The 26,640-nt window shown below is 39.7% G+C and overlaps 1 protein-coding gene across 2 annotated transcripts in view; it reads left to right on the top strand.

The window, feature by feature from the left end:
* Positions 1-26,618, top strand: part of lrriq1 (leucine-rich repeats and IQ motif containing 1) — a 41,307-nt gene extending 14,689 nt beyond the window's left edge. Inside the window, exons 15-28 of one of the 2 annotated variants that reach the window (XM_080868921.1) lie at positions 846-1,025; positions 5,150-5,247; positions 5,377-5,539; positions 6,068-6,251; positions 8,019-8,144; positions 8,355-8,444; positions 9,676-9,767; positions 11,137-11,208; positions 11,311-11,399; positions 12,256-12,357; positions 17,764-17,872; positions 18,285-18,345; positions 18,903-19,023; positions 21,593-26,618. In XM_080868921.1, the coding sequence (XP_080725047.1) occupies positions 846-1,025; positions 5,150-5,247; positions 5,377-5,539; positions 6,068-6,251; positions 8,019-8,144; positions 8,355-8,444; positions 9,676-9,767; positions 11,137-11,208; positions 11,311-11,399; positions 12,256-12,357; positions 17,764-17,872; positions 18,285-18,345; positions 18,903-19,023; positions 21,593-21,726 (1,621 nt within the window). In that variant the 3' untranslated portion in view covers positions 21,727-26,618. Of the gene's footprint in view, positions 1-845; positions 1,026-5,149; positions 5,540-6,067; positions 6,252-8,018; positions 8,145-8,354; positions 8,445-9,675; positions 9,768-11,136; positions 11,209-11,310; positions 11,400-12,255; positions 12,358-17,763; positions 17,873-18,284; positions 18,346-18,902; positions 19,024-21,592 lie in introns of both variants that reach the window. The other variant, XM_080868922.1, reaches the window with a different exon arrangement.
* Positions 26,619-26,640: the final 22 nt, after the last annotated feature.

Genomic DNA, 26,640 nt, shown 5'->3' with positions numbered 1-26,640 from the left:
GCTTCGTCAAGATATACAAACGTGTGCAGGGGTTCCCTGGCTTCCAATTCCAGGATACGCTATACAAAGGATGAGAATGAAAAAGTCTGTAATGGTGCATTTGGCACAACAGATTGTACAGTTTGAATTGTAAATAGGATTACAGTAACATGCATAAATGTAAGTGCAGTACATGGCCTAAACTTTTACAGTAAACAGAGGTACATATGCAAACATGTTTTACCTGTACATACTGGTGACGGAGCTCCTTCACTCGTCACCTGTGACTGGGTAGAAGAGGCTTTTCATTGGTTGCAAGTAAGAGTAACACACACCACCTTATCTCACACATTAGTGTGAGATAAGGTTCACCTGAGAAAAGTAATTTATGGAGATTTTCATGGAAACTCCTTAAAAATAGGGTTTTCAAAATGGGTGTACAAATTGTTTGACAAGATGTTCAACAATTTTGAGTGCACTGACACAAGCAATGAAATGAAGACTATTAGTTGTAAGGACAATGACTATTAAGCCGGTACAAGTATAAATAATTGTGACATTCATGATAAAAGCAAGGAGATAGTGATGAATAGCAAGTCAAAAGTGACCATTCTTTAGATATTTGTACTTACTCAACTGCTTCATGTCCAAAGGCATTTGCCTTTGGACACCGCCACAAGGTTGTGCCAAAACAACTACATGTTGTGGAGGTTGAACTAACTATTGTGCAAAGTTTAATTCTGTTGTGAGAAATGCACCAAAGCAACTGAGAAAAACTGTAAAATGGTATAAATAATGCATTTAAAAATATTAGTAAAATCACTTCTGCACAGCTCAGGTTTTGCTGATTTTACTTTCCTTTTCAGATCCACACTACAGAAATCAGTGCCTGGCCTTAGAGTCATTGATAGCCAGGAGACAGATTCCTTTTTCTTGCCTCCAGCTGTTCAGCAGGTCAGCTCGGCCTCAGACTGCTTCCTAACTTTCTGCCAGGCTCAGCTTCAGCAGACTCAGAATTTACAGCAGCATCACAGCAGGGAGCACAGGTAAGAGACAGGCTGCCTGTGTCAATGTGCTTGCAGTGTGCTATGTGTTTAGTGTGGATAACTGCAGGTTTTGCCGGTGGTAGGATGTGTGTTTGACCCCAGAAGTTACTGCTAACACTTTCTTAAGTTATCCACATTGTGGAAGAGAAAACAATCTGCAGATACAAGTGCTTATTGTGAACTCAGTTTACACAATTTCCATATTGTCAGATTTCATACTCACACTCATCTTATATGATCTGTATTTGTAAACTAAAATATTGCAGGTAAGCTGCAGATTTCTGAAGAAGCTTGAAAGCAGATCATGGGGAAGAGGTGCGAAATGTTCAGCTTCAAATAATAAAAAAAAATTGGTTATGGTAATAGAAAACGAATACTGTACTGCAGAATTCTCGTCTCTTCTACTGTATGCATAAAAATCAAGTTATGTTTGACTGAGAGTACTTAAGATATAAAGAGATAGGATGAAGGCATGAGGTCAAACCGAGAACAGGTTGAAAAGAAAAGAAGAATCAAATAGTAAAAGGGAATAATAAAGAACAGGGCAAAACAACAAAAATAACCCAAAACCAATGCACCAGAGGTTATATTACACTTTTTTTGTCGTGTACTGCTGAACCTGTCAGAGATACCGCCATCAAGCAGTGAGGAATGTTAGCTATCCTCTTGTTATGTCTGATACATAGGGCGTAGTGAGCCTAAAGACAACGTCCATCTATTTTCACAAGTCCTTCAATGTCACTGGCCTCTGCACATATTGACACTCCTATACAAGGAGGACCACCAGCACTTAAAACAGTGGTCAACTTTCTGCTTATCTTCCTGACCTTTTCAAATTACACAGTACAAAAGATGAAACGCGGTGGCGGCTTCTTGTATGGGTCACATCGAGGACTCCTATGGCTTGGGGGAGGTTAGCGTGGCCCTCCCCTTGCTTCGCCCCTCACTGAGTGCCCTCTACCCTTCTGGCCTCTGGACAATGAGCCATTTTGGGGGCTTTGCAAGAGCCAACACAGCCATTTAACCCCTGGCCTGACCTTGTGTCAGACTGAGTTTTTAGGGGAGTTGAGAAGAGTGCCACACGCCAGTCAACTGGTGACTGTAAGGTGAGGTACTGTGGCGTATTAGGGCTATTACTCTCTTTTACAAGGTGTAGGGATTCTACCAAAGTGCCTCTGTTTCACCCATAAATGAGCATGCCTTACAATCCAGTCCTGTATGCCATTAAATCAAAACATTTTGTGGATGTGGTGGGAAAAAGACCAATAAACCCATCTACTACCGCAATCTCCCCACTTTTTCCACTGTGTTCTATGGCACTTAGTATTTTTTAGGTTTGAATTGCTCCTTATGTGGTTGTAATGTAAAAGAAGTGAATCAAAAATTATGTTTCTATGTTATGTGGAAAAAGATGGGTTATAGAGTTTTGCTAAAGCTAGTGTGTGAGCAGTCTGAGTTAAACAAATGAAATGAGTACTTTCCACTCATTGTGCCTTCTGTTTGTGGTACCATCACACAGTATGGTAAAGAAAAACTGCTAAGGCAAAAAGCCAAAGCTTTGAAGAATACACCAGTATTAGTCCATTTCAGATTGCTGAAGCCTCATTTTAGCATTAGCTAAATGTGCCCTGAGCATCTTGCAAAGGGTAGTGTGAACAGCAGAAGCAACTACAGCAACCTATATGTTTTTTTGTGTTTGTTTTCATCAACATTTTAGCATTATATCTTTTATCCTTTCTCCCACCACTCACCCCAGCCAGTCATGTGAGATAGTTGGCCCTGCCGGAGGTTTTCATCCCCACTGTTGCCTAGTGCTTGCTCTTAGGGGTCGTCTGATTGTTGGGATTTTCTCTCTGTTTTTATCAATTTTATTGTTATCACCAAACCACATTTTTCACCCACAATGTAGAAAAAGTGAACATAGAAGTGAAACAGTTACACAAGACTTTTGTTGTGTTAAGTATACATATCATTTCTGGAGCTGTGAGGTCTTCTATGTTCTGTTCATAGTTGTCTGACAGTTGCGACAGACACAAATTGAATTTTCAAAAGGACAGTAAACGCCTCTATAATATAACTAGTATAGGGTTTGCTGCTGGCTCAGGAATTTCTTACAGCTCTTGACCTCAGTTTTTTGTTGAGTGGCCTCCTGGGGACACCCATGTGATAAAGCAACACCAAATATCTCTAAATTTCCTGTATTGCAAGTCAGAAGACAAATAACCACTGAGAGCTTTTAGCATCTACATACATGGTTGGATATGTTCACAGGCGAGTATTAATCAGCGAATAACTTTTCATTTTCCTGTCATGAACATTGTATACTGAAGCTTTCTTTTACCCGTGTTATGGTGACCCTGGAGTGAACCAGCAGGTAGAGGGAGGGAGGGTCACTGGTGTCACAATCCTTTAAGACCTTCTGACTCTTCTCTTTCTTATCCCACTGAGAGTGAAGAGCGAGGTCTTTGTAGAGAAGGAGTTGCACTACTTGTGGCTACTGGCCTTCCAGACTGGCCGAGCGTCTCTGGCCCCTCGGGGTTTAAGACAAGGAGCGGAGCATAGCTAATAGATTAATTAAGTTTCCATTGAGGTAGCTTTGTTGTCAGTTTATCCCCTCAATGAAAGAGACATTATATGGTATTAGGGCACACACAGAGCAGGCAGACAGCTCTTTCTCTCTCGCCCCCTCACCACCCCTACCCTCACATAAATATAAGGACACACTGACCACACCTATCACAGGCTGGCCAAGAATAAGAGCTAAAAATGGATATATATGTGATATTTAACTCAAAATGGAATGGCTTTGATCCTTTTTGAATGATTTAATTTTCTAACACCACCGATCACTGTGTGTTTTTAACCCTTGTGTGGTGTTCGTATTTTTGTTACTCAGCCAGTGTTCATGGGTCTGGTGGACCCGCTAGAGTTTTGGCTTTCCAAATTAACACTATCAAACAATTTTATGTTAAATTACTCAACAGATGTTTACTTCATCCCAATTACAAGACATATGAACAGCAAACATGGTTAATTTTTTCCCTTTCCCTTTGTTAGATCACATTTATGAATTAATGTGCTTCTCGTTTTTCTTTTATATAAAATGTTATAAATAAATCAGTTATAATCAAGTGGAGTGAGTGGAAAGACACAACACATTTACACGTGAAAAAATAATTGATTGTTTAATTTTTCTTTTGAAAAAAACTGAACACGGGTCTCACAGACCCGAACACCATACAAGGGTTAAATAAATCTTTCTTTGAGAGTTTTGGTTATAGACTAGTAGTATAATCCTCATTGTGATTAGAATGTATGTGAATCTATTCTGGAAACAGAACAATTTTCTTCTTATCACCAGTATAATTAAATCTGACCTGCATAAAAGTCAAAGTTATAGCTTATCTGCTTTTACAGTATCAGAGCAATCCTCTCCACGGAGTTCACCTCACAGGACATAGAGAAGACATATTTAAAGAATCTCATTCTTGCATTAAACAACCCTAAAAGTGGTCAAAGGAGCTTGCAAAGAAAAGCGTCTGGACTTCTTTAAGTTACTTGAAGACGTTTCACCTCTCATCCGAGAAGCTTCTTCAGTTCTGCTTCTGAAGAAGCTTCTCGGATGAGAAGCTTTTCTTTGCAAGCTCCTTTGACTACGATGACCTGGATGACTGAGAACCTTCACAGACAACCCTAAAAGTGGATAACTGCTTCTCCTGAGCTCAGAACAATATGCTACAATTACTGCTTACAGTAAACCTATTAAATAAATTTGATTGGGAACCATGTGGACTAAGATTAACTTTAATGTCATTCACTTTATTGCCATTGCACAGTCATACTTTGTGTTGTACAATGAAACTGGGGTTCCTTCCTTCATCGGTACTAAAAGAAAGGCGAACAGTAATCATGATAAATAAGATATATGCAGAGTAAGGTGTACTTGAAATGCAGAAATGAAATGGGCAGCGATAAAAATATATGTGCAAAAATAAAATCAGTTATGTAGGTCAGGTCAGGTCAGGTATTTGCATTGATTAGGACTATTGCCCTGTTGTCAAAACTGGTCTGTATTGCCAGTTAATAATGTAACGTGAAATATTTTTGTATGTGTTTGTTTACAGCAGACTTGCATTTCCCTTTAATGATGTGCAAAGCTTCTGCCGGCACTTCAGTATGACTCTGAAGCTGGCTGAGGACCAGAGATTTGCCCATGAATATGGTGAGACCACTGTGACTGATGAACACTGGGCTGCAAGTCAAACAGCGCCTGAGAAAACACTGGATAGTGTCATTGGTGAAGAGCTTATGGATTGCCGAGATATAGAGTCCACTAACAAATTACCACCAGTCTTTCCAAATAGAGACATCATGAGATGCAGCTATTGGAATTTTGATGAGACTCCAGCTACAGAGAGTCACTATGACACATTTGGCCCAAAACAGGGTCCAGCGACCTTCTTCAGTGATGAAAAAGCATCTGTCTCCAGCCATCAAGACTTAAACCTCAAAAAGTAATTCACTCTCTGCTTTTATCTGAGTCACTCGTGTGCATGTTTGTATATTCACTCTAATAAAACCTTTGTATTCGATGAAAGATCAGCTGATAAAAATGCATGCGATGAAAACCTCCAAATTCATTCGTGGTATACAACTGGATGCTGCCGACTTAAAGCAAACACTCTGTTTTTATGTAATTCTTTTAACAGAGCTCAGCCTTTTATTAGTTTCTGCTGCAAAGCATTTGTCATCATTGGAGCCTCCTCTACTTGATTTACACCAGAAGACGTTGAAGATTTTATTCATTTTAACACGTAGCTTTATCATTAACACTGTGCTATCTTCGGGAGGACAATACATCTTTGATTTGAAGGGTGGCTTTAGACAGGCTTAAACTCTCCAGAGTACTGCTCTCCAGATGTCTGCTCACATATAAATTCATGTTTTGAAAGATGAAGGTGCTATGATATCATGTGCAATATATCCCTCACTTTGTGTGTATTTAAATGCCTGTGTGTGTGTGTGTGTTCTTTTTTGAGCAGCACAGCAGCAGTTGTGATTCAGCAATGTTGGAGGAAATACAAGCAGATATGTGGGAACATTAATGCTCCCCCCATCACAGAGAAAGGAGGAGAAAGAGGAGGAGATGGAGGAAAGCCAGAGTCAAGACTTTTCTATATTAATAGGAGCACTGCTGGCAAACACTGTGCGGCAACTGTCATCCAGGTAAAACATTTGTAGCTTGTAGCATTTGTAGCGTCCTAGAACAATTTCCCTCTGAAGATTTCTGGGTAACAACTTAGAACGGTTATCCAGGCGAGTTCATATGAATTCAGTCAGTCAAACTGTTTACTTGTAATAGACCTCATAGCACCATATCACCCCAACAGAGCACTTTGCTCTGAGACTGCTGGCTTGCTTACCTAGGATGTTTTAAAGTAAAACAGGAGGCAGAGCCTTCAGCGTCCAGGCCCGCCTTCTGTGGAACCAGCTACCATTTGGAAGTAGGAGATAGACACCCTCGCTACTTTGAAAATTAGGCTTAAATCTTTCTTTTTTGAATTGGAAATGTTGTAGTACTAAATCCTCCATTTTTATGCTGCAATAGGCCTAGGCTGCTGGGGGCTTCCCAAGGTGCACTTTCTTTTTCATTCACCTTTTTTCACTCACTATGTGTTTACACACCTCTCTGCATTTAATCATTAGTTATTGTTAAACTCTGTCTCTCTCTGCGTCCTTTGTCCTGTGTTCCTCCCCACACCCACAACTTGTGACAGCAGATGGCTGCCCCTCCATGCGCTTGGTTCTGCTGGAGGTTTCTTCCTGTTAAAGTTTTTTTTCCCACTGTCGCCAAATGCTTGCTCATAGGCGGTTGTCTTATTGTTCGCAATTTTCTCTTTATTATTTTAGGATTTTTAGCTTACAGTATTAAGCACCTTGAGGGTATTGTTGTTGAGATTTATATCCATCTATCCACTGGGCCACTGTGGCTATGACGTCTATTTTCATTTCGCAGTTGCAGAATTCAAAGGCAGAGGATTTTTGGTAGCAAAAGCTTTTAGGTTCCTTCTTGTGGCCTGAGATTTATGTGTGTAGCCCAGATGCATTGCTTGATGCTTTGCATTTGCTTTGAACGTAGCCTGGCTACACTAAAATCCCTGAAAGATCGGCTGTTGCTCCTAGAGGATAGCAGAAACTGCTGAATATCACAGATAGCAAATAGTTGATTTGTTCTATTTTGGGTTCATTAATTAGTGAGTTTATAAAAATTTGATAAAAAAGAGTAGGAAAAAACCCCATCAGAGTTTGTCATAGCTTAAGATTATGCGTTGAGAAGAAACTGCTCACATTAACCTTTTATTGTGTAATTAAGGATCTTACTTCTGCATGTAGAAAGTGTGCCTGAAGTCACTTCCTCTTTGTGGATATCTGAAAATGCCAATTTTCATCCTTAAAAACTGAACTTCAGGCCTCATACGTTCTTGAGGCTTATTCGGCTAATCCTCTGCACAGAGGTGTAAGCTGCTCTTCTGAAAAACATGCTACTCATCACCCCTCTCAAATCCCTTTTCAACACACAAAGTGTTTGATGACTCCTTGAGGGCTAGGTAGAGGCTGGGAGTTGCCGTGTACCGTGCACTACAGCACTGTGTAAGTGTAAGTGTGTGTTTTGTGCATGTCAGGGGGGTATAGAGTGATTAATCAGATTCCAAAGACGTGCGGTAGTAAGAGTTCTAAAATTCCTGTGCGGCTCAACTTGAAGTGAAGTGTGCCCCCCCCCTCTGCCCATTGGGAATTGCAGGATTTAGAGGCGCACTGGAGCTCTATTTGTCTCAGAGCAGCCTGGAGTCACACAGAGTTCAGACAGCAGAACACTCAGCAATTAAAAGAGGGGTTAACATGTTTTATCTTCCTAATGGGATAACATGCAATATTTACGTTTGCTCCATGATTCATTGAGCAACTACCATTTCTTTTTCTGGGTACCTCCAGGCATTCTGGAGGGGCTACTCTCTGAGGAGGAGGCTCACATCTGCTCTTGCTGCTGTGACATGCCCCAGTGTTGGAGAGGATGACACCTTTGAGGAGGTGGACATAGATGAATTTGTCTTTGATGAGGTATCTGCACAAGCCTGTATGTTCTTCACTTTCACGATTCGGCAGTTGTTCCCCATCTCGCACCCCATCAGACCAAAAAACCTGCACAGAGGCTAACACATAAATGTAACACATAAATATAGTACTGTATACTTCACTCCAAAGACACTTTATTTGTGGTTTGTTTGTCATTGCCGTCCAGAAATTCAAGTATTTTTCATTTTCATAAAGGCAGCTTTGGAGGAACACTGCACACTGATGCTTTCTCAGGACTCGTCTCCCAGACACCAACTTGTGTCAGAGCAGCAATTATCTACGAAGGTAAAGTTTGATATTCTTAAAACCTGGTAGTCCTGACATGATATTCTCTAATACTTTGAAACCTGCTATGCAAATTGTGAATTTTGGGATTTACCATCTTGTGTTATGTCAGTGTTGGAGTTATTTTCTTGCTTGTCTACCTCCCCTCCAGGAATTGTCTCACCCTCCCTTATTGATCTCTAAATTTATTCACTTGGAAAAACAGGATTATTTCCTGGAGGGCTGAAAGTTGCACAGCACCAGCAGATGTCATTTTTCATGCTGGCTGGACTGTCGTCCTGTTTTTTTTCTTCATTTACCTCTTGTTGGATCTTTTCTTTGGAGCGTGCTCAGCGCTGTACATCATGGTAGCCAGTTTAAGCAAGCTGATGTGGTGCAGCTGCTAGCGTGGTCAGCCTCAATATGTTGACACTGAGGCACAGATCAAAGGCAGGGGATGAACAATTTAGCACTTTAACCAAGAGAAAATAGAATCTGGAGAGTAATTAAGCTGTTACTTTGACTTAAATATGAGAATTCCATGATTGTGAACCGTTCACTCGGTCAGCCACATACCTACAACAAAAATAGGCCCCTGAGTTAAGTGTCACTGGATATAATAGTGTAGAATGTAATCACTTCCCCCAAGAGTTACAGATAACTGTAGTGTTATTCCATGAAAAATTAATTAGTATGCCACAACAGACTGCTCAGATTTTTGTAACTATAATGAAAGCATGCACAATTTTACCTTTGTTACAGGTCCTTTAAGTACACAGATGTCAGTTGAAGTTTTCCACTAGTAATCTATGTCTATTTTTTTCCTAGGATTTTTGAGTGTGCTCAAGTTCATAAATACAGGAGAAAGCTACATTAGTTTTTCCAGCCTGAAAAACACATTCAATTTTTTAAAAAACTGCAACCAAATCAATTTTGCATAAACTCCAAGTGTCACAGTCTAAAGCTAAAATCCTGCCTTTGTTCAGCGTGGTTTTATCTCCAACCAGCTTTGAGTTTGATGAACAGTATAATAATGAAACATTTAGAAACTGAAAAAGCAAAGCCGCTCCGATTTAATGTCTGTGATGCAGAATAACAGAAATAAAAACACACACTGGTATCCCAGATGTTTTATGTGTATTCTGGTAATTCATTAGGAAAACTACAACAAGTGTGTTTTGGTAACATTTCAAGGTAACAAAAAAAAAGAAAAGTAACTTAGGCCTGTCATTAATTGATATATGTATTTCAGCCTCCTGGGCCCTGTCTTGATCCCTCCCAGGACATACTCCCCCTACCAAAGCACGCCTGGATGGCTGGGGAACATGTGGACGGTTCTAACAGGTACAACAACCCACAGCCACAGCATTTGAAAAAGCTGTTTATTTTAAGCTTTATATAGATTTTCATAATTATTGTACAAAGTTATATAGGGAAAAAGAAGATAAATAATTTTCATAATAGGACATATAGCAAACAGTGTTGATTTGTGACATTAATATTTTTCGTTAATGCAACTCCAAGTAGAAAAATACAATCTTTGCTAAGCACATTAAAGAGTCGGATGTATCTTAGAAGTTAGAGATTTTAACTGGGTTTACTTTTTCACATATGAAGCTCATGATATGGCGTTTGCTCTTGGAACAAAATACAGACAACCTGAAGTATGTGTTTAAGTGTTTCATGGATAGCAAAATATAAATCTGATATTAAAAATGCAAGGAACAATAATCAAACTGGTCCTAATAATGCAAGATTTTAATGTCATAAGATTTTAGTATAGCATAGAAAAAATGATGATACAGATGTTGAAATTCCACTTTCTGGATATAAAGGAGGATGACACACACACTAAATCACATTTATATTTTTGTTATGGTTGTGATCCACAAAATGTATCCACATATTCAGCTAGCAAAACACTCAAATAAGCAGGTTCACTGAATGACTGTTCAGTTCTCCTCTCTATGATGTTCAGCTGATGTCACTGGTAATCTATAAAGTGGTAATATTTGTTTTCGTTTACTTTTTTACTTGGTGGCATACAAATCATAAAATTCAATGGCTTCCATTGAGGAAAAAAATGAAATGGAAAGGAAAACAAAGCAGCACTGCTCCACTTCCAGCATGCTTGTTATGTTGGTTACAGTTATGTGGATGACAGGTGCATCTTTTGCTACAGACCAGACAACAGTTTTCAGTTTAAGAGTTTGATCAAGCTTCAGTTCAAGAGCTGGAGCAGGAGTGTGCTTTTCCTTTTTTAAATGAACTTTTAGAGGACTGAGACTTTTAAACAATCAAATGTTTAATGCATGTTTTTACTGTAAGATCCCAAGGCATCTGAGAGAACAGTTGCTACTAAAGACCACAGCTGTGGAGCATGCCACCATCAGAGTGCACTGAAAATGTGTTTTTGGCCCCAATAAAGATTGTGTTTGGACACACAAACACAATCTTCAATCACCACTAGCCCTACTCGCCCAGTTTAGCTCCCTTTTTCCTTAAATGAAATGGGTTTCCATTTTGCACATCTTTATTGCACGTCCACTGAGCATAATAATATTAGCAGCCATGCAGGAAAAAATACAGGACAACCTTGACTTAAAGATCAGCCATAATTCAATCCCGAAAGATTTAAATATGTGTAGTCCTGTTGTGAATTTCTGCATCTCAAGTTATGTTTTTAAGGACAATAATTTCTTTATGATTCCAGAAACACATCTCCTACTTCCACCTCAGCGCTTAGTGGTCTCTCTGAAAGATCAGAAAAGATTCTAGAAGAATGGTAAATCATCATCTCCTCCTCACTGCTTGCTGCAACTGTGTGTTGTTAGTAAATGGCAGAACGGCACTTTCTATTTGTCTTTTCTTTCCTTGCCATCTGCAGGGGCTTTACTGACAGCCACACAGCACTTCTGCTGCTGAGGAGAGCTCGGAAGATGAAGTCAAAGAGACAACTGCAAAAGAAGCAAAGGGGTTAGTGTGTTTAAAGTGGGATAGGTGGAAATTTGAGATTTGGACCCTTTGTGTTTGCATGTGTGCTTTTTATGCAGTAGTTCAGGTTTAAAAAAACTATTTTTGTATGTTTTTAGAAAATTCCCCATAGAATTTGAATGCTGTGATTGGAGATTAAACACTGTTGTGGTTTCCTTCTTCAGTCACCTCATATGCAATGCTTCCTTCATTCATTAATCCTTCTACACCTCAGCTGATGTTTCTGTCTTTATATAGTTCACAAAATGGAGATAACTCCTGTTAAGACATAAATCTGTTGTCTAAAAAGGAGAAAGATCTCTCTTCATTCTCATTCTTCAGCCGTGCTTTAGTAGCAGTGAACCTTTCCGCCGCATGTATGTTAATGAGCCATAACAGACAGCAGAAGCCAGGGCTGTCACCTCTCATTGGACTTATTTACGAGCCTGCAAAGGAAATAACTATTGCCAAGAAAGCTCATGACAAGTCGTCTTGTGGCGACTTTCATTCCATTTCATTGTAGTGGTTTAGTGTAACTGCAGTGAAAGGTGACCTCACCTCTGCTCTGTTCCAAGAAACAGTAGTTCTGCCATGGGTATCATGTCATGGTCATGTAATGGGAGGTTGGTCTTTGATCAGACTTTCAAATGCATGATTGCATTAGTGGTGCTCTTGTCATCTTGCTCCATCGACACACAGGTCTTTGTCGGCTTTAACTCCTAATGGCATCTGCCTCAGCTGAACCACAGCGCTGTATTACATATGCACTAATATTTTCTGACTGTTTGATCCTGGTTTTCTGCTTCTGGTTTAAAGCCTGGTGTGTCCTGCTTTGACCTTCTCTTTCTTGCTGTGTTAGATCCCTCCGTCCGACTTGACTTGTTCAGAAATTGTAATTACCAGCTTGGTCCAGCGGAGGCACAAAACACAACAGCACGATACAACAGAAATTATGCAAAAGGTAAGAAAAGAGATCTATGCATATTTTCTAACCCAGTAGTATTTCAAATGCTTGGATTATTTTTAAGAATTTTAAATTTAAATTTAAACTATTTAAGTCTGGTCTGGTCTTAGACTGGACTATTGCAAAGCAGAAGGGGTAGATGGCCTCACATTTGTCTCTAAAATACTGTGATATATAGAGACACTCATGATCAACTCAGTGATTGCAATTTTCAAAGGTCCTGCAACTACAAAACAAGCCCAAATCACCACCCGTCCACCGCCGTGCTTAACAGTTGGTGAGAGGTTTTTGTGCTGATATGTTGTGTTTGGTTTTTGCCTGTTGGGCCACTGCGCTTTATGACCCAACATCTCCGCTTTGGTCTCATCAGTCTAAAGGTGAAAGATGTCTTCTGGATGGCTCAAATGTCCACATTCTTTTAAAAGAGAAGAAGCTTTCTTTTGGCAACCCCTCAAAGCCATATTTTTCCAACCTTTTTCTAATTGTACTGTCATGACGGTCAGGGTGTACTTTTCACAGGACTGTATGGCACAACTTTTTTCCAAAGAGTTTTCAGTGTTATGGAAATACAGTGTCAAAAAAAGGCTATGGATTGATTATATGTGGGATAGTGTGATTGGTTGAGAAAAGTCAAAAGCCTCCCTCCACCTTCATCCATATTCTGCTGTGGCCTGGTGCCCTGCCCTGAGGTGCAGAGAGGATTTGGCATTGTGACACACACAGACAGACTTAAAAGGAAGGGAAGCGCTGGAGGGAGAGCATAAGGGAGAGTTGGGGGGGGGGGGAGTCTGTTTTTATCATGAGGGACTGTCTCCGTCTTTCTTTTGGACCCCACCACCACGTACCAGGGTCAAGGCCTCACATCCATGGAGTAATAGTCTCACGGTCATCCAGCAGTCAGAGGGATGCTGGAACAGCAGCATTTGCCAGCAGAAAGTGAAGCGATCAGTTATAAGACTAACATACTAAAGAATTAGCTGTGAAGACGAAGAGCAGATTTGCCTGTCATTTTATGTTGCAGTCTTAAAAAATAGAACAACCATGATCTTTTTAGCGTAAAAATGTGGCGATTTATATGTGAATGAGTTCTCTTATTTTCATTAATTCTGAAGTTCTTCTGTCAGCAGACACTGTTTTGCCAGCATTACAAGGCATTTTCATCAGGACAGTGACGGACTAACAAATGTTCCCTTTTGGAGTAGGTGGCACAACATTCTTTTCCAATAATTATTTTCCATTGACAATTTATAAAATGCATGAAAAATGGAGCTTGACTATGACAGCATCATCCATCCATTTTCTTCCTCTTATCCAGCTCAGGGTCATGGGGGGAGCTGGAGCTATCTCAGCTGCGTGACAGCATCATTATGTTATCTATTGTTTATTTGAATTGCAGGTGTATTATGTCAACTTTCCAACATTGTGATTGCTGACACTGGAATTATGTGTGAGCATAATACTGCTGTGGATAAACTGTCAGCTAACTGGCAATCGAGGAATAGCTGTATCCCGATAACATATTAAATTACAACAATATTTCCAGCTCTGTTTTTTCCCATAGCTTCATCGCTCCTCCCCACCCTCTTATTGACAGTTTATCAAACGGGACTGATGCTTTTGAGCTAATACAACTGATAAAGTAATGGAAGGATCTCTGGTTAGGGCATTCTCTTTCTTTCCGGTTTATATTCTGTATCCTCAGTCAGTTTTCTGATCTGACAGAAATGTGTAACTCTATCCAGCTTCAGTCTAGGGGAAACGATTCCTACTGTCTTTTTACAGCATTGCTATAAGGCTGGCGAGTGAGGTGCTGTGTCAGTTATTAACTTGTGGTGCTGTGAAGCTGGGTCTCTGTAAAAGGGTCCAGGTTTGACTACATCCTCGCCCCCCTGGTCCTGACCTGTGTAAGACACCCCCTCCTCCGGATTCATCACCAGTGCCCGGGGCCTGGCCAGCCCAGCCCCAGACTGGCCCAGCCAGCGCTCCCCGACAGGGGCTAACGTTTCAGGCCTCGAGTCAAGCTCCTTCTGGAGGTGATTAGCCTCAAACCCATGACAGATTCTTTCCAAGATATCTGACGCTGCGTGTTTATTTTATCCGGGCTCTTTGTGTGGATGTGCTGGACATGAGTAACCCACTTGAAATGGGTATCAGTTTACATACCCAGACACGGAGACAGAGAGGGAGAGAATAGTGCAGAGCCACAACAAATTTTCTTCTAAAAGTTTAAAAGAGAATATAAATATACCTTTTCCTTATTATTTGCATCTTTTGCATGTGTCTGGGGTGCTGCAGATGTTGACAGTGTGGTGTGCCTCTAAGGAATTCTCCTAATTTCTACTCTTAATTACCACTCAACCCCTCCAGATGCACGCACAGATACACACACACACACACACACACATACATATCCATACATATACACACAGAGTTCTAATCATCCTCTTCCATCCAAACTGAGATCCAACCCCACCAAACATCCGTCCTCGTGTCTCAGGGACACAATGATATATATTTTTGTTTCAGCCTGGTTCCCCTACCTCCTGAGCATTTAACTTGATTTCACACTTGATGTCATCAACAAAGTCAAACTGAAACACAATCATTTTGTTTATCATTGATCAGTCAAAATAGCTTAGGCTGTTCCCCACCATTCATATGCATCCAATTTCAGCCCCGTAATCTCTAAGCTTCTATTTATCTCGTGCAGTGGAGCCTCTCTCCTCATACTACATGACTGAGGCGCATTGGCACACTTCAGAAACGAGCTGAGCCAATGTGCATTGGGCCATCAGTCATTCACAGAGTCAGACATCTAACTAAAACCACCGAGTTGCTAAAATGTCACACATTTCACTTAGCAAATGCCTAAAAAAAAGGATTATAAAATACTTTTCTATATTTCTTTTTCATTTTTTTCCTACATTTTCCAACATTAGCCATCTGCACAAAACAGAAAACGTATGCACTTTAGCCGTCTTATTAATTTAAATTCATGTTACTTACAGAAGGTCCCTTACAAGTCTCCAGTAATCGAGAAACACATTAATCTGTCAAGTTAGAAGTCCTTTCAGGAGCAGTGCCTGAAAATGTGGGAACTAAACATTTACATTTTTAATTTCTAATGTGTTTGGATAATATGCAATTTGAACTGGTTCTCTTCAAGTATCGTCACAAACATTTTCCTGTCAGTGTTCCAGTGTTTTTACAAAGTTAACAAATGGATCTTAGAATGCTTTTAGATCAAAAGATGATTAGCGTGTATGAATTGCTCCATCCTACTGTGGTCTTTATTTTCATGTTTTAGCAGACCAAAACCAGCCAATATGTTTGCAAGAGACAACTTCATTTTACAGACCTTATTGTGATTCAGATTAACTTCAGTGACATGTTTGTAGAATCATTTAGAGTCAAGTCGCCTAATGCATGAAACCAAGTTTTAGGGGTTAGAAAAGCTTTACATCTCTGGTGGATAGATGTTCTAATCCACAGATGTGCACTGTTATTCCATCTCACACTTTTACATTTAGATTTGTTTTGTGACACAGCATGTGTAGAAAAGATGAAGATTCAGGTTTTCGACCTAAAACGGCTTTAAACATGCATTTTTTTTTCTCATTGCCAAAAGGAGAGGGACTCTTCTGGCTGCTCCAGAATTTATAAAAAATCGATAAAAGATTTCTAAAAAATCTACTACTTACTTGATTCATGACCTCAGTGAAGGGTTTCTTAATGAGTATATGGTCTCAAATGCTAGTTTGAGTCTGACTGAGTACAACTTGATGTCCATTTTTATAAAAGGAATATAATGCAACGTATTCTTCAGTGTGGGCCTCCAGCTTGATTGATAAATCACTACAGTGTCTTTAGTTGGCTTCAAAAAACCAAGATTGCCAAGTCATCCACAAACTATGGGCATCTTTTATCTATGGTTTATGCCTGAAGGACAAATCAAGAATCCTCTGACTTTAAAATATGTCTGTTATAAAGTGACTTGGTTGTTAAACTTGCTATATTTGTGCACGTGCACAGTTTTACTCTTGACACAACTGTCCTTTAAGGTCACTATCATTTGTTTAGGAGTTTTTTGTTTTTTTTTCTACTTGTTATTGGTACTGGTACTGACTCTTTGCAGGACTCAGTGTTTTTTGTTCCTTTAGTGAGGTTCGAGGAGAGGAGACTACTTAGTGACAACATCATCTCTCCTTCATCTCTGCTTTGCTGCAGGCCAAAACCTGAATGCTACTCCTCCTCCCCGGCGCTCTGATATTGACGAGATCCCCTAATGTGGTTAAAAGCCCCCCTTAACAGGCATGACTTTTACAGGCCCCCCTCATGATGTCCTGGAGGAGTACTCAAGGGGGATTGAGGAGGTTGAAGGAGGTCAGGAGGAAGCTCTAGTAGGGGGTTCTGAGGGGGAAATGGAGAGAAGAAATCTCTCCATGCTGCTCAAGTACATCAAACTAAATGATTTTTTTTCGTGGTTCTTATCTTGCATCAGTGTGTACAGATTTCTGTGCATGTGTTTACCTACCCTTTGTAATCACTGTATTTACTCTACGCGAGCAGGCTGGTGTTTGAAAACTGATATCTGGACTTCTCATGCACCATCTCTCCCTCTTTCTCTCTCAACTTCGGGAAGTGCAAGTAGCCATATCCTGCCCTTTGCTGGCCCAGGGGAGGCATCTATCACTTGACGTTTTTAGTGTGGCTTCTCAATTAACCCATGAAAACTGTAAAGCTCTTTTCTTCTTTTTACAGCTCAGCAAAAGCAAGTGAATGGCTTAAATAAATGCGTCATTAGTTCCAGCACTGGCCTGTCAAAATAAATTATCAGTTTACACCCATCTAAGGCAGCATTACTGTCAGTACCACCTAAATGTTTATTTTGAATTACGACCTTATTATGGGATTTCAGCATAACCCGTAAATCACCGGCCTCTTGGATTTTTCACTTTCACAAACTTTTGAAACATTGCTTGGATTCAATTTTACAAAAAAAAAAAACAAGTCACTGCCATTGTTGGAACAAAATGAGACCTTTCCTGTTGCAACTTTCAGCAGTGCTACATGAATTATTACACCACCTTCTGCCCTAACATGACTTTGACCACTAATCTGTCCCGTTGAGGGAAAGCTGGCACGCTGTAATGGCAGTAAAACGTGTCAAACTTTGCCACAGAACAGGCCCTGCAGTTGTTTATTTGTTCAGCTTGAACATTTGTAAGCATCTGTTAACACAAGCCTTGTCCTTTCATTTAGACTCATGCTATCTTCTCCACAGCACACGGTGATGAGGCAGTTATTTCTTTATTGCCACTGTTGTCAAAAATGTTACCTAACCAACAAACTGAAAAAAGAACAGCCTGTGACCCTTTATTTCATTTCTTCTGTTGAGTGCAGCTGGTGGGGCTAAGACGGGCCATCAGCAGGCAGAGAGGACAGAGCAAGTTAAACAAGATCAAACTCAGCAGTGGCTCCATACCCAGGCCACTCATGGGCATTCAGACAGGTGAGCTATTTAATGTAGATCATAAGGTGATGAAGGTGGTGTTTATGCATCTATCTGTATCGATTCACCTTAAGACCTGCGCTGTATCATTCTAAAATAAAATATTCCAGTGCACTGAGAATGACATATTAACTTAATTGATTAACTTATTAAATAATTTCCCCCAGGGATCAATAAAGTATTCTGATTCTGCTGAATCAGGGAGATGACAGAAACAAGTCAGTGTGTAGGCCTGTGCTATCCCTGCCCTATTTAAAAAAAACAGACATAATCCATATAATTTGTTTCTTTTTTTAAAATTTAATATGAGTTTTTTGCTTGGAAATGGAGCCTGCAATAGAGAGTTAATCACTGAATTGGTGTGAAGCATGCAGAACACTAATCATCTAAGCATTTTGTGTTTTGTCCTCAGTGATCATTTCTTACCGGACATAAACTCATCCATTCTGAACGGAGGCAGAGTGCAGCTCGTAGTGAGTATCGGTCCCCCCAGCCATGCTGTTTCCCCCCCTTGATTTGAATCTTTTTTGTGGCGCAGTTGCATGCATGTAAAGCTATGTAGTATTTACATTTACCAGTCAGAGTCACATCCCACACCGTAGGTCCTCTTCCTTGGAGTCTGTCTCATCAACTTTGATTTAAAGGAGGAAGGGGCGGGGGGAGTCTGAGGTTTAGCTCTGTAGTGACACTTTCAATTGGATCAAGTGGGCGCGATTTCTTAATTTCACTTGTTGAAATCCCAGTGTCACATTGGAGCAGTTTGTTTAGACCTGAGAACGATGCTGATGGTTGTGAAGTCTTTGAAGTCACAAACCACAGGTCTCCTCGTGCCATTATGGAGCAGTGTGACTTATGTTTACTGGCAAGAGGGGCCGCCCCTTTCCTCCAGTTTCTTAGATATATCCTCTGACTGCAGAGCTGCTGGGTTGTTGATTTTCAGAATGTTCGACTACTTGCGTGAGATGTTTCATTTTGGGCCTCATTTGTGTGTGTGTGTGTGTGTGTCTGTTTCTGTGTGTGGTGCATGCAGGCTAACCCAGCATATGCAGATTGTCTAAATCACACCAGTGGACTGTGGACGAACAGCAATTTGGTTGGCCAGGGTTGCAAAGTGAACAGTTATACCCGTAGAACCTCCTCCAGTCATGCAAGTGAGTCTTGTAAACTTGTAAACTGCTTTTCTCCACAACATCACAGTGATACTGGGAATAATGAACTGGTCTTTCAGCAGAGTGTAAAAAATATCTGTATGTATGTGAAGTAAAAAACCCAACTCTCCTTACAGAAGTGTTTCCCTTAGTTTTTTTTTTTTTTAACACATATAATTTTTAACACATATAATTTATAGCAAATTTAGAGATGTATATATATTTAAAACTCATTATGTATGCAAAATGTATTTTTATGCAAATGTGTTAATTATTACAATTCTAGAAAGTTGCCCTTAACTTGAAACCAAGTTCTGACTTAAAAATAACAATTAAGAAAAGGACCAATAAACATATGAGCTCACTGTCACATATATCTCTATATTCTCCTGTTAGCAGTCACAGAGAGAAAAGCACAGGCTCAAATTCAAACTCTTCAAAATCTTTTGGCAGGGGTGCACATAACTGTGTGTTTATTACATGTGATCTCTTTAGGTTTGCATAGTTGCACCTATGACTACTGGGCCACACAGATCTGAGTGCGCAGAGCCAGGGATAAAGACCGCTGCTTATTCAGCCTAGACCGAGTCCGCTGGTCGTCTGCTGCGGGAGGGGAGGGGAGCCACAAGGTCGGGCTGGGGACAGAGTGTCGTGAAATTTTCCTCTGACAGGAAACAGGCAGCGAGGGAGAGAAAAAAAATCAGTCCTTTCAGTGAAGAATGACTGGCCCTTCTGTCAGGAGTAGTGGGGCTCAGGAGTTTGAGTGACAAAGATGCTACTGACAGGCTGACAAGCAGATGACCACATTAAACAAGCCCAGGAATCTGAGTGAAGGAGAGCCCTGTCCATGTTAACGAAGCCAAATTGGATTCCGATGATGATTTCAAAATGATATCCACGAGGTGCAGCAGCAGGAACGAGCATTTCCCTGTTAGGCAGGCAGACTCTACGGGGAGTGTGGCCGGGAGAAAGAAAGCCTCTTTGTCCGCACTGATCAAAACATCCATTATCAAAATTGTGAAGGACAAATTGAAATATGGATGTATGTGTAAGGAAAGAATATTTCTTGAAAAGCCAATTAGATATTTTATAAACTTGGAAAGGGTATCTAATGGTCCCAGTGGTCATCAAAAAGTCATGGCTTGGAAATTCCTTAGGGAGTAAAATCAGGGAACGCAGCTTCTTTGATGTAAATCTTCATACTGAGCCTACGTGATCCTGCAAAAAAGTGTGACTAACAATCGCCTTCGCCTGTAAAGGGGCATACATCATCAAGGTGGGGGTTTAAAGTTAGAGGGTTCACTTAGTTTGGTATAGCAGTAAAGACTACATAAATAGTCTATAACCTGTTGCAATGCGATACTCACCTCTTGCCGGGACAGTACCATAAAATGCATTTCTCGGCTCACACAATATTTTCATTACGTGTGCAGAGGAAACTACTTAAGTTAAGCTCCTCTTGCAACCCTAATAGGAGTAAGATGACTGAAAACAATTTGTTTGGTCACAGTGGTTTGTTAAAATGAGCAGTTTAAACAAAAATAAAACTCTGTACTGTTAATAACAGAATGCACAACTAGCAGTGCTATTAGGAAAACATGCAGCAAAAGTTCAGTGTTTATTACACTGAACTTTTAGTGCAGTAATGCTTCTGATTTCAAACGCATTACTGCACAAAGTTCCTTAATATACTGAGCCACCAAAGCTGACCTGGAAATAAACACCAAAACACTGTGTATTAAGAGAGACCACGAGGAAAGGAAAATCGCAGTGTTAGCCCAACAGACTTGAACAAAATCAAAACTTAGAGATGTGTGATTATGTGTGACTTGTGAGCGGATGGTTATTCTATACAGTTTGCCAGCTGTGCGGATATTTGGGGCTAGCATAGAACGTGCGATGCATCCCAGCCCTCCCACCTAAAGAGCGCTTCATGCTGTTGGACTCCCTGTGTGAGGCAGCCGTGCTGACTGTGGGTTTGCGCTCTACACGTGGAATGCATCATACCCTGTAGAAGCGCTGCCTTTGTTCTGTATGTTTGAAAAGCTTTGTACTGATCCCCAGGTGAAAGTGGAACGGCCTGTGATACAGCACACACACTGCTCCCGAGAGGCACCGAACAACCCGCCTGCTCACACTTAAGTCTTTAGTGTGAGATTTAATGCAGCACCATCTCGAGTATTTTGAGTCACACAAAATTGACGCTCAATTTTCAAAACATGTATATTAAGTACATATTACAAATCCTCATATTTTAACCTACTTAACACTGCATCATTAGTTAAAGCTTTTATATTTACTTTTATGCCATGCATTTTTAAGTACTTAACAATTTCTATAATGTGACCCTGGCAAACTAACATGACGTTGTGTGTTGCAAAGATAGCCTTCCCTCTAGAAAACTATGTTATGAAATTAATAATAACCCATGTTAATAAATTCTATAAAATATGTGAGCAGACACAGAAGTACAAAATGAGTTCTCACATATAGTATGAGTCAGCAAAGTAAATTCACTCTGCTTGTTTTGAATGTTAAATACTGATGCCGTCTTCTTCCATTTTGTCTCCAGGAAAAGAAGTCCCATCTCCCGCGCGAGTCACGTCTGCCCCGTCAAAAAAGGAGCGTATCTCCTTCCGTGACAACCCGGTTCAGCTGAGCGGTGGCTGGGGAGGAGGCAAGAAAAGGGACAGAGTGCGCAAGTAAAAACACAAAGCCTCCTTCCAGAGGTCACCACTTTTCCTGCCCTTGCTCTGCAGCCTCTAATAGATGCAGTTGCAGCTTTCTTATATGTACTTCGATGCATTTCGCGTCAAAAGATTATTAAAATATGCGTTGGAAGAGCTCACGTGGATACTTTAGAAAATTTTTAGCTATTAAAATTCGATGTGATTTTCCTTTGCCGGTCAGCTTGATTTTTAATGCTGTTTTATTGCCTGCACTAAGATGGAAAAGCAGATGAAAACTCAAGACTCCCTTTTCTGTAAATTAATTAAGGCCAACAGGACTCAGACCAGCCCAAATATCTGCAGGCGGTTCTATTATGTTCATTCAAGTATCAAATGCTGTGTTCTCAAGTATCATTGCCCAAACCTCACTGCATCCAACTAGCACCAAAACACATGGAACAAAGTCACAAATGATGACATGCTTCATATGCAAATGATGGCAGGAAATAAGAACCAGGACTTTTAATGCCTGTTTCTTAGGATGCTGTCATTTTGCCTCCATGCAGATTTTAAATACAGATTGTAGCTATGAGATCAGTCTTACCCTTTTCCAATTTTCTGTTGCTTTCTCAGAGCAGACTTTATGAAAGTGCAGAATTTTAGTTTGACTGCCCTGTATTTGCGTTTAACACTTGCTAACACTTGCTAAGTGCACGTGAAATGACTGCATTTATGTTCTCAGCATAAACGTTGGTGTTAGATTTGCAACACTGTTTTCTTTATCTTCTGCTGTGGATCGTAATGGCCTTTTCTGTGTATTTGAATTTGGAGAGCCAAGGCGTCCGTCCACAAACACAAGCCCTACTGAAGGCAGTGAACATCAGGCTTGAAGGTTCCTTGCTGAAAATGATAAGTTAATGAATGTCAAAACAAATAGTCAGAGTTGCAGAGTGGCTCCCTGGAAGGAAATGCATGTCGGCCTGTTTATTTTCCTTCTGTCTTTCACTTAAGCATGGCTTGAGGCTGTGTTTTGACTGTACACGATCTGATGGGGATTTTTGTCTTGGAGAGTGGCGCATGCCAGAGATGTGGTGGTCCTGCCCACTTGGGGGCTGTTGTGAAACTGGAGAGCACTGTTCTCCTGCAGCGGGGAGACTGATTCTTCTAGTTGCTTTTTTGTAGACTGTGATCATACCAGTACTGCATAAGTCAAATCTGATGCTTTGCTTTACAGACAGGTGTGCGTGGCCTATCTGTGCCTATGTCTTGTCACTAGTATTACTTGACACAAGTTCAGATTTGCCATTAGAGCTGTTTTCTGCAGCTTCCTATTCTGAAGGGATGTTGTTAAGCTGTAATCTACCACTTTTCATTTCATTTGTTTACGTTTGGATTATGGGTAAATTATATGTAACCTAAGAGATCCAAAACCCATTGCCTTGTAAAATGAGAGCTCCACTGCACATTTAGATAAGACCAAGAATGTCCCTCTCAGCCTCGTCTGCCATGTCAATGGGACTCTGCATCCAGATCTCTCCAAGTGCTCTCTTTAAATGCATTGAAGTCCATAAAACCACATTTCCATGTTTTCACTACAATTTGCAAATTTTGCACATTTTTGCTGAACATTTTTGAAGTACGCTGTGGAGTTATAACCAATTCCTGGCAGCTTTTAGGTTCCTATGCATTTCTGAATATTTGAAAATGAATTAACAGACACGTGAAATGTTAACTTTGGCCAGTGGTTTCAATTTAAAGAAAGCAGTGGCTATCTGGAAAGATTTCTCAAGAACACTGGTGTACTTGCAGAATAATTCACTGTGATGTTAAAATAGTTAAAACATGAGAAACACACAGGCCTTTAAATGTGTAGGAGGTTTTTGGTGGTCCAACTAATGCAAATAAAGAAAGCTGTGGTGAGGTAATGCAGGATAAGGGTGTGGCGTGACCTTGACATCAAATTTGTGTGTTGCAAGAAAATAATATATATTCTGAAGTGATTACATTTTTTTTAGTCAATATTAAATCTTAAAGAGTTTGAATTGTATGTACATTCTTTAAAAGGGACCTTAATTTTGCAGAGATATATTGCGCTACTTAAAAATGCTTTAGAATGTAAAACCCTTATTGATAAAAATGACAGAGGAGTTGGATTCTATTTATTTCTACTTTATTAGTAACTCTGTCAGAGTAAGAACATATTGTGCAAGCTGCCCTCTAAAAAGGAAAATGGAAATGTTTTCATTATCAAATGTATCATTAAATGAACGTTTAGACACACTTTTTATGTCTGTTTTTTTATGATGACTCGAAATATAAGATGTGTTTTATGAAGAAGTAAATAAGAAACACAATTTTTGTATTGTAATAATAATTGATGTGATATGATTTTGTTTGTTAAATTTGGTTTGATAATGCCTAAACTGCCTTTTCCTTTGCTGCTGGTTTCAGCAGTTTACTACAATAATAATGGTTTATGTGGTGTTTTGTGCTTTTATAAGTACTTGATGTCTTTTAGCATCTCCCATGACACAGAGGTCATAGAGACTGTTTTGCTGTTCACTGATTATTTTTTTTGTTAAGCCTAAACCTTTTAGATATGTTTCAAGTATTAGGAAAAATATATTAATTTATTAATGTATTAATTGATTAATCATATGCGAAATTTATAGTCTACAAAAAAAACCCCTTCACAATGACAAGACGAAGAAGAACGAATTTCCCATTTATAATTTCCCTGATATATAAAAAAGCATACACTATTATAAACAATGTATTTAACATTTCCTTTACCCTTGTACTGTACCATAGCATTCGATTACTTAACTGGACGGTTTGCAGTGGTTTCAGTCGTATAGGGGGCCTGTGCAACATGTTAACATGAACTCAGAAGACTTAGTGAAATCACTGAGACTTGAAGCTTGTTAGTGCTCAGGAATGCCTGACTATGGAAAAGCAAATGGCAAACAAAATGAAAACAAACTTTCGTGACGCTGATGCACTGCTTTCACTTTCTGAAATTCAGCCAAATGTTCTGCAGACTCGAGTGGCATCAATAAGCTCACAGTTTGTGCTTTTGGGGAAAATAAACTTTGGTCTTTTTCTGTGTGTGTTTCATGCAGCCAAAGTTTGAAGACATTTCGTTAAATTGAATTATACCCAAGGGTAGCTTTGGGCATCATGATGTCATGTTTATGCCTTCTGAAGTGGCAGATTTTGGCCTGTTCAGTTTCAGCTTTTTTGTGTGTTTGATCATGTTCAGTCACATTAAGGCTCAAAAGGTTGAGAATTAGTTCAATTCAATCATATATTTTAGAATTGTCTTTTTTTAAAGTCAAGTTGTAGGTCTTTCAAGGTTGCTCACATGACATTGGCAGCAGTACTTATAGAATTAGCCTGACTGATCAACTCATGACCAGCTTCTCCACTTTTGCAGAACCATGCAGGAGCTATTGTGGCTGGAATTTCCAGCAGAAAGCCCACCAAACCACAGTGAACTTTTAACATTTTCTCCACAGCATGAGCCAGTGTGTAAGGTCATCGTAGGAAGGCTAAGACACCCCCTGCTACTTAGGAGCACACCTATTTATTTTTATTTTTTCTCCTGTGGCACCATGCAGCCCCAGGTAACTGCCACTGACCCTCGAGCGAACCAAAGCTATGCATGGTGTGCATCGCAGGTGGTGTAGCTCAGGGTGGAGATGTGGAGGTGGAAGATGGGCTTTGGTTAGCGGTAATATAATTCTTACAATAAGAAAATACAGAAGAACAACTCTTCCTGTTCTTTTTTTTTTTGGTGAAAAACTCGCAGCTGGGTCCTGTGTGTGTGTGTGTGTGTGTGTGTGTGTGTGTGTGTGTGTGTGTGTGTGTGTGTGTGTGTGTGTGTGTGTGTGTGTGAGGGCTTAATGAAACTAAACTTTCCCGGATGTTTCAATTAAGAAAAACAGGAATGATCAATATTCCAGTAATGGAACTTTTTAAGTTTATTGCTAAAGTTCATAAAATCCTCTTTTCACCCAGCAGACAACAGTGGCATCCTACTCTAATTAGAGAGCATAGTTTTAGGCTTTTAGTCCAACTGAAAAGAATTTCTCGTCTTATGCTTTTAAAAAGTTTTCAGTTAGTTTTGCAAGCATCAAGCAGCAGCTTCATGCAGGTTTGCAGCCGTAATATTAGATTCTTATTACAAAGCAATGAAGTGCACAAGATCCTCCGCGCAGCTCGAAATGTAATTTAAAGTTTAGCTATAAAAATAAAACTTACTCTAAAGCCACCAGATATGACATTTACATTATTATCGTGTTAGAATAATAATAATAATAAAACCACTTCTTAAAATCCATATTTTGATCACGTAAAAGAGAAAGTCTGGAATGTGCCACGGTGTTAATAAAGATCTGTTTTTGGGTGCAAATAAATGAAAAAAAGAAGAGAAATCTTGCATTGGGTTTTCAGAAGGATTTGAAATAAGCAGATTAAAAAAAAAAAATAATAATAATAATAACAATTTACCCGACAAGGACGAACGCATTTTCCACCTTCCTGTTTTAATAATTAAATATGATTGATTATTTTACTTCGTCACATGACAGATTCGCAAATGTCAAATCTGCTTTATATCGTTTTTACTAGTTTGAAGTTTCAGAAATGATCTTTTCTTTAAAATGGTAATAAATCAATCCTCCGAACTTAAATGACTTACTGCAAAATATAACAAACTTATTTATATGTTCTCGCCAATGAAATCTCCTCATTTTGAGAACATCTGACTGTTGACTTCCTTCTGCTGCCTACAGGTTAAAATATCCCTCCAAATAAATAAATCACGAGCAGAGTTCTTACAACATTTCCAAAGACACGAATTAAATCCCATTTTCAGCTGAAAGGTTTAGCTGTAGAAAAATTATTGCCTCATTTTGGACGTCTAAACATGCTGTAAATTAAAGTCACT

Source organism: Rhamphochromis sp. 'chilingali' (assembly GCF_963969265.1).
Source record: "Rhamphochromis sp. 'chilingali' genome assembly, chromosome: 2".
Taxonomy (NCBI): domain Eukaryota; kingdom Metazoa; phylum Chordata; class Actinopteri; order Cichliformes; family Cichlidae; genus Rhamphochromis; species Rhamphochromis sp. 'chilingali'.
This window is presented reverse-complemented; position numbering and strand designations above follow the sequence as displayed.